Genomic DNA, 8,804 nt, shown 5'->3' on the forward strand with positions numbered 1-8,804 from the left:
AATCAATCAATCAATCAATCAATCAATCAATCAATCAATCAATCAATCAATCAATCAATCAATCAATCAATCAATCCATCAATCAATCAATCAATCAATCAATCAATCAATCAAATTTTATTTGTATAGCACATTTCAGCAGCAAGGCATTTCAAAGTGTTTTCATCATTAAAAACAAAAACACTGAATCATGTGACATTGAATAAACAATCCAAAAAATAATAATAAAAATAAATAAATGAAATAAAAAATAAAAAAACATTAAAACCCGCACCCCTTTTCTGACTTAATTCTGATCTGTCAGGACTTAAACTTGCTTCTCTCCCTTAAACAGAAAATATCTACTTTGCTGTAAACTCACCACCATCATCCACTAATGATAAAATGATCTGTTCACGTATACAAACTAGTTACGTTGCAGATATCAGAAACAAGCATACTATATATGAAACACTTATGTATTTACTTATTTATGCAGAGTGGGAACACTCATGCACATCTCATCATTTACCTTCTCAGTGTTTGTTAACTTCCCAGGGATAAAACTGTAGCCAGCTGGTTTAAAGGCAGACACTCTGCTTTACTTCATACCAAAATAAAAGTTATACTGTAAAATTCACATTAAGCAAAGTATCTCTTTTTTCCACTCAGTGTTTTTTGTTAGTACACAGAAAGATGTTAATTTTCCAAATCCCAAACCATATACTTACAGGCAGAGGCAATTAAAAAAGTTTGTCGCCAAACTGCCTTTTGAATAAGTGACAAATATTTTTTTTATTCCTACACATAATCCACGATGGTTATCAGACATCTCTTCAAAGTAGATGCTCACAGTTCTTGACTAGTTGCACTTATCCAGGGCTCGTCTCTCCACAGACCCCTCCATGACAGTGAGGGCTGACATCAACGGACGCTACTCTAACCGCATGTACGCCTATGAAACGGGTGACATCAGCCTCTGTAAGTGCTGCACATGTGTGTTCTGCAAGCTTTGTGTATTCAGCTGAAATGCACATAATCATTGCTTCTTGTTTCTCCCTCAGTGATAAGCAACATGCAGACAGCTAAGAAGCTCCTGAAGGCTGAACTGTGAGGACCCGGACTCCACCCAGTCTGTCACCACTGATCATATGATTTTCATCCTAAATAAAATGTACTGATTCTTACAATTTGTGAAGCTAATTGACTGGACATATAATTGACTTATGTTGATCACATATACTGTAATATGAATTAATTCTTTTGTTTGTCAATACAACACATTAAAACAAAAAATGTGTCTTATTTGTTTTGCTTCAACAGTGTTCCTGGTGTCCTTAGACAGCTCTTTGGTCTCCCTCTGGTGGGATTACATGAATTACAAGGGTTTCCCTTAAATAGTTTCAACCTTTACAACATATAAAAATAATTTTGTCATATAAGCCCTAACATGCAAAAGATTTGAACAAGTTGTCATAATATATCAAGCATATTTCTATGTTTCCATTAGACTTTTTTTTTAATATGATCTGAATTTGTAAATTGCTCCCAGGTAAATCCTGACTTTCTCCTATAGAGGAGCATTAGATCTTGCATGGATATGCAGGATCTAATGCTATCTATCATAGATAGATAATAACAGAGGATTATCTTGTTAGAATATCTATGATAGATAGATATATAGATAGATATATATATAGATATATATATAGATAGATAGATAGATAGATAGATAGATAGATAGATAGATAGATAGATAGATAGATAGATAGATAGATAGATAGATAGATAGATAGATAGATANTAGATAGATAGATAGATAGATAGATAGATAGATAGATAGATAGATAGATAGATAGATAGATAGATAGATAGATAGATAGATAGATAGATAGATAGCAAAGTGGAGTGTTGCGAAACCTTACAAAGACTGAGTGTTGTCCTTCAGGCGGAGGCGGGGTGCGGGTTGTGACATGGGGAGGACTGACAGATTTTTAGCAATAGAGAATTTTCTTGAACGCAAGTATTTGCTCATATGGGATTTTATCCACTGAATGAATTGATAAGTAGATTTTTTTTCTAACTCTCTGTGTGAGATTCTGTTTCTGTAAGAAACGAGGAATTTATATTTCAAGGTAACATAAACATGTCACTAAAGCAAAATTATGTAGACGGTTTTCTCTAACAGGATTTTCTGGATCCGCAGCCCTTTACTACCAACTGGTGGAGCTAATGCAGCAGCGCGTCGTTTATGAAGAGCCACTAAAGCCGAAAAGAAGAGTGGCGTTTTCCGCATTCCTCCTGCACCCTGCAGTCAGCTCGCAGCTCCGCTCCGGTTCTGGACCAGCACAGAGCTCCGCCGCGCCGCTGGGTGGGAACTTCCCATCGTACATGGGATCGTAGTCCTTTCAGTGGAACATTGGAGCAGGAACAAACCGGGGACTGAGACTGTGAGTACTATTATTATCAATATTCATTTGCTTTATTCATCATACATTTAGTTCCTGCGATGTTGCCCACGGCCTGTTTTAAACGGAGGAGCAAAACTACTCCTATTTCTCACATTCATTTTGTTCTGACATTCCACGGCGGGTGGGGTGGGAAAACACTCAGAGGATTTGAACTGGGGACGGAGGCACTCAACACATGTTTAGTTAAAAAAAAAAACATTATGACTACTCTTTTAATAAACATTTAAGGGCAAATTTGTTGGCACCCAGGTTGTATGTGTTTTATTGAGCAATCTATTTTTTGACCATTAAGATAATTTACTGAAGTCAGAACAGAAATGGTTCTGACTTCCATTTGTTTGGACCTGGGTCCACTGGGCCCAGTTGGCCTGCAACTTTTTTCGTGACCAACTGGACTTTATTGGGGGGATTCCAAGTTCCAGGGGACAATGGCAAGATTTGTCCTAGTTATAGAATATGACTTGTTCTCGTTTCTTATTGAATAAGTGTTTTTGAAAAATGTCGCCTTAAAAAACTTCCACATGGTACAAAGGCTTTTTTATAATACAGAAAATTGACAAAAATGAAAAACTCCACAATACTGGACAGTTGTTTGTACAGCTGAAAATAATGAAGGTGTTTTTATTGTCCTGTACTTCAAATTATAGAACAAATATAATTTTTAGGCCCCTAACTTGAAATCAAAAACACAACTGTTCAAGTACAAACTTAAAAGGACAATAATAAATTATCATAAATTCTGTGTGACTGAACCATCTCTTACCTCACTCAGATCATTACACGTAGAAAGGGAAATACAGCTCAATGTTTGCTGACCTAACTCACCTAATGAGGAAGTACTTTCTTACTGCAATTCCTTTTTTGGCATGACTTTCTTTGTATTTTTCGAAAGCTATAGACAACACAATAGAGGACACGGGCACGAATCTTCAGGCGCTTGGTTCATGAAACAATTAGAAGACCGTTATTTAAACAACAAAAACCAAAACTAAATCCTAGTTGGTATTCTGCCATTCCTCAGCTTCATGGTTGTACAGTTCATTACAATTTGCACCACTGGTGGCTCTTACTGCCTGCTCTTGTGTAGAGCATATAAATTAGCTGAGACAGAGTTGGCTTTCCTCACTGACTCTTTCTGTCCCTCTTGGTGTTATCACACCCTGAGCAAACCGCAGCATAAAACACTTGAGATGTCACTACAGTGTCAGATGTTTTTAACAGTTTCTTGAACACACTTAGACCTGAGTCTCTTCAGAAGATGGAGGCTCTTCCTGTACTTCCTGTTAAAGTTTTTGTGCTGGAGGACCTGTCCAGTTTTTTATTGAGGTACTAAAGCTCCGCCACAATGTCAGTGTCCAAACCCTGGATGTTCACTAGGGATGTCTACGAACTTCTTATCAGAGAGTCATTCAATGCCACTAAAACAAAAATATTAAATAATCTGATATTGTTATTAGGTCATATGAAACATGACCTCACCCTAAATCCCAGAAATGTATTTCCTGGATGATGGGTTGAAATATTTTTGGATTTTTTTTAATGCAAATAAATACAAAAAAATTTGTTTACTTATAATAGATTCTAGTTCATGACATGTTTGCATGTTACATGAATTTATTAAATGAGAGAAAACAGCCACTTCCATGTTATTATTCAACTGTACAAATATTTCAACACAAGAAGTGCAGAAAATATTGTTTTCCCCAGTCTACATTTTACATAAAACATCAGTACAGCACTGCAGTTTCATATTCATATGTCTTTGTTCACACATCTGACATTGTATTTGTTGCCTTTTTGCTGCTGGTTCATGTTCCTCTTCCCAGTCTGCAGCCTTTCTGAGCTCTTCTCCTGGGGTTTCCTCCTCAGACTCTCCAACTTGCTCCTCTTTTAAAGCCACCATTACTGTGTCTTCATTATATACCTCTTCTTGGGTTTCTGATACGGTCTCTGTACTTTGATCCCCCAACTGTTGATCCACTGTTGGGGGGATCAACAGTTGATCCCCCCAACCTGGCCTTGAACTGCACCTCTCTAACATGTTGACATGTAGGGAGTTGGTTGAGTGAACAAAATCTTGCCTAGCTGTTAGCGATCAGTAGCACATTACTGACAGATGTTTAGTGTACTACGGAGCAGAAAGCTGACGTTGTCGTTTCTCCCTACATCCAATGGGTGGCGCAGGTTGCAAACAATCGATAATACACACAGCCACACCTTGAAGGAAACAAACGCAGTACAACACTTTCATTCAACTGGTTGAGAGGTTGCCAGGTGACTGTGCCAAAAGGCATTTCCAAAAGCGAGCAGAGGGTCTGAGCAGAGACTAAATGTGAACGCAAGGAGAAGTTTTGAGTACAATCATTACAAGTTTTGAGAAGAAAGATATGAAAAGTCCTCCTTTCAAAATAGAAATGTAAACAAAAGTATTACAAGTTTTGAGAACAAAATACATGAAATCCTGCTTTCAGACTGAAAATGTGTGCTCTTGGATTATGGCAGAAAAATTCCCCCATACTGGTCTGCTCCGCATCAGAACCAGAACCAAACATGGAGCAGCAGCTTTTGGCTTCTATGCACCACAAATCTGGAACCAACTTCTAGAAAACTGCAAACAACTGAAACACTGAGTTCCTTTAAATCTAGACATGGCGTGAATCTGCATCCATCCATCCACCCTTGTCCCTTAGTGGGGTCGGGAGGTTCTGGTGCCTATCTCCAGCTAACGTTCCGGGCAAGAGGTGGGATACACCCTGCAGGTCACCAGTCTGTTGCAGGGCAACACAGAGACAGACAGGACAAACAACCATGCACACACACACTCACACCTAGGGGCAATTTAGAGAAGCCAATTAACTTGACAGTCATGTTTTTGGACTGTGGGAGGAAGTCTGAGTACCCAGAGAGAACCCACGCAGGGTCCTCTGGGAGGACATGCAAACTCCATGCAGAAAGACCCCGGGCCGGGAATCAAACTCAGAATCTTCTTGCTGCAAGGCAACAGCTCTACCAACTGCGCCACTGTGCAGCCCCCATCTGCATTTGAAACATCATAAATTATACATTAATAAACATTCCGATGTATAACGATGGCACTTGACAAATTGTAATCCTTCTGTGCTCTATGACTTTGTATTTTTGTGTTTTTATGGTGTAAAGCACTTTGAACTGTCTTGTTGCTGAAATGTGCTGGACAAATAAATCTGACTTGATTTGGTGGGCCAGTCTGTCAGTCAAACCTCTCTCATAGCAGAGAAGAAGAAGACTGGTTGATTTTTAGATTTTTTTTAAGATCGGTGGATAAGATCGGTGCGGCAGACTGGCGACCTGTCCAGGGTATACCCTGCCTCTCGCCCAGAATGTTAGCTGGAGATAGGCACCAGCACCTCCTGACCCCACTAAGGGATAAGGGTGTAAGAAAATGGATGGATGGATAAGATTGGCATCAAATGTAAATGATCTTCCAAAATGAATTAAATTGCGGCTGAGGCTGGCTGTTTTATAGGTCATGGCGTAAATTGTGGAGTTGACACTGTACAGTGCATGATTTAGTAAACAACATAATATTTTGTGTAACATGGATCACTACAAATCTAAAATGGACTGTTTTACTTTTTGCAGTGGACAAAGAAGATCCATGTGAAAGCAAATCAACATGGCCCTGTTCAAACCTGAGAATGTGGAAGACTTCTATGAGATTGAGGAAGTTTTGGGCAGGTAATGTTATACACACTGGTTGTGTTTTAATGTTTGGGAGATTTGCTGACAAGCAGTCGGTATGTATCAATGTGCATCAAATATTAGGAACAATCTTTATATTTAGAGATTGGTTTAACGAAAACTGCCTTTCTTGCAATGTCGTGTGTTTGAGCAGAAATTCATTATAAATATGCAGAAAAAAGAAAAATCCATCTTGAGTTTGATTTGACTTTGAAAGCACTACAGTATGATTTGACTTTGAAAGCACTACAGTGACAAAATCTAAAATAAACTCAGATCTCACTTCTGTAGTTCTTCAGGAGTTCTGGTTCATGCTACTTAGTTTTTCTATGGTTTTGATAATACTTTTTTATTGTGTTTGGCACATTATTATTATTATTATTATTATTATTATTATTATTATTATTATTATTATTACTTTTTTCCATTCCAAATAATGGCAAAAAATGAGTCATTAACTGGCTGCTCCAGAGCTTAGAGACATACTGAAGAAGTTAATTCAGACATTCAGCGATGTCTGAATGTCTGAGTCAAAGAATCATTCTCCTTTAATGAAGATTTGGCATTTTGCCTCAGATTTAAAAGTTTCAGGTTTTTTCACTTCGTATTAAGAGAGAACATGAACTTATTACCTCAACCTGTTCCGGGGAGAAGACCAAGACAACCAGAAATAACTTGTCATGTATTACTTCCATAGATTGAAAAAAAACTTGCAAGAGAACATGGCGTTAAAGGCAGCAACATTTCCAGATAAAACATAAAGTAGAGTAGTAGTAGAAAGTAGTAGAGAGGAGAATCAGTCAGTATGTACTTCTGTAGGAGCCAAGGCAGCATTACAATAGAGGTAATTCAGGATTACCTAAACCAGCCTAACTAAACACTTGATCAAAAAGTGTTTAGCCTGTTAGCCTGGTTTGTTGCTCACTCACAAAAACCAGCAGCTGCTTAAACAGAGAAGAAACTCTTAAATAATGTATGTAGGACAGCGGTCCCAAACCTTTTTATTACTTCGGACCGGTCAAGACTTGGAAATTTTGCTGCGGCCCGGATGGGCGTGAACCGTCAGATAAGGCTTCTGCATGTTGGTGTTCCCGCTAAATCCTGAATATACCCAATTTGGGTTGTCTTAGCCTTTTTATTGCAGCCTATGGGGTTTTCCCCGACTGGGAATGAGAATACAACCTGCTGAACGTGACAGGTAACCAATCAGAAAGCGTGGTGATGTAAGAACAGAGGGGAATCCCAAACGGCTGACATATCGCGCATATTGGAGATGATATGTGGAAATGTTTATTATTATATGTAAAGGTCATTATTATATGTTTATGTTTATTCAGTTAAAAATGTTAACTATGAAAAAACACAATCACTTCCAAATCATACTGCAGCAAATAGAGCGGCTGCTCCCGTCGTCTTTTATCCACCGCCTTTTCTTTTTGTTACGTCTTTTATCTCTTAAAATGAGTCCACAAACTATCACTATTGCTTCTACATCGTCATCGTGTTTGGTTATTCTAAATTCCCGTATGCTATGTTGGGAGTTTTGTGGAGTTTCTTCTGGAATCGCGATGATCGTGACTGGAATCAGTTCGTGTTACCTCTGCCGTGTGGCTGGAGACACGAACCGATCGAACCTGTTGGACTTTTATCAACTCTGTGGTCACAGAGATTTGGAGAATCGGCCGACATTCTTAAATCTTGCCATCTAAACCAGACTTAAGACTCACAAGCTTTACTCATCTCCTCTCGACCACTGCCCAAACGCTCTCTGACTCTGGTTGCTATGGTAATGTTTACATATCCCGTCAAAGTAAGATACAAATGCACCACAAAAACAAACATTTTACTTTCGTGAAAATTTTAACTCACTATAATGACTAACATCGGGAGCCCTGAGCTTGTTTCTTTGCAACAAGACGTTCCCATCTAGGAGTGATGGGAGACACCCGAGGTGTTGCTTATATGCCACAGCCTGCTTGGTCTCTACGTGGCGAAGCAGYTTRAMGCTTYATTGCCTCATTAGCAGCCGGTCGCCGCATGTTACGCAGAGCGGGCTTGTAATGTGGGACTCACCTACCGGTCCGGGATAAATCCATTCTCCTGTCTCTTCTCTGGGCCTTTTCCCCTTTGCAAAGAAACTTTCCAAAGACATCTGATCTGTTTCTTACTGCTTGTGGGCTCAATGTTGGAGCGCAAGTAACCGAGAGAATCCGGTTAAAGGACTTTCAAAATAAAAGATCCTCCAGACTCAAATAATACATAAAACGGAAATATTGAATAATTTCTTGCGCGGCCTGGTGCCAATTGGTCCACGGACCGGAGGTTGGGGACCACTGCTGTAGGACAAACAAATCTGGCCTTAGTCATATTTACACTCATATTGACTGAATGGAGCCATACAAGGCTTCTCAGTGCTGCCAAGGGATGAACTCATTGGCCATTGCTACTGCCAACAGCTGATCTAAGAATTTCCCAAAGATGGTCTGCATTGGTGCCCAGGTAGTTTGGTCCACTCTTTTCAAGGAAATGACCCTACTTCAAATTTAAAAGGGCAGATTTCCATCCATCCATCCATCCATCCATCCATCCATCCATCCATCCATCCATCCATCCATCCATCCATCCATCCATCCA

General features: G+C 39.2%; 2 protein-coding genes across 6 annotated transcripts in view; both read left to right on the forward strand.

The window, feature by feature from the left end:
- agr2 (anterior gradient 2) overlaps positions 1-1,275 on the forward strand; it is a 4,134-nt gene extending 2,859 nt beyond the window's left edge. The window contains 3 exon segments of the mRNA XM_008421196.2: positions 429-458; positions 835-960; positions 1,044-1,275. Of these exon segments, the coding sequence (XP_008419418.1) occupies positions 429-458; positions 835-960; positions 1,044-1,093 (206 nt within the window). The 3' untranslated portion in view covers positions 1,094-1,275.
- Positions 1,276-1,981: 706 nt separating this feature from the next.
- Positions 1,982-8,804, forward strand: part of LOC103471921 (death-associated protein kinase 2) — a 34,896-nt gene continuing 28,073 nt past the window's right edge. For 3 of the 5 annotated variants that reach the window (XR_001777081.1, XR_001777079.1, XR_001777082.1), the window contains exons 1-3: positions 1,982-2,114; positions 2,186-2,429; positions 6,072-6,167. Coding sequence is in view for 1 of the 5 variants with exons in the window: in XM_008421197.2 (XP_008419419.1) it covers positions 6,106-6,167 (62 nt within the window). In the remaining 4 variants the exon portion in view is untranslated. The remainder of the gene's footprint in view (positions 2,115-2,185; positions 2,430-6,071; positions 6,168-8,804) is intronic. The other 2 variants (XR_001777080.1, XM_008421197.2) reach the window with 2 other exon arrangements.

The sequence above is a fragment of the Poecilia reticulata genome, linkage group LG11 (genome assembly GCF_000633615.1).
Source record: "Poecilia reticulata strain Guanapo linkage group LG11, Guppy_female_1.0+MT, whole genome shotgun sequence".
In the NCBI taxonomy this organism is placed as follows: Eukaryota; Metazoa; Chordata; class Actinopteri; order Cyprinodontiformes; family Poeciliidae; genus Poecilia; species Poecilia reticulata.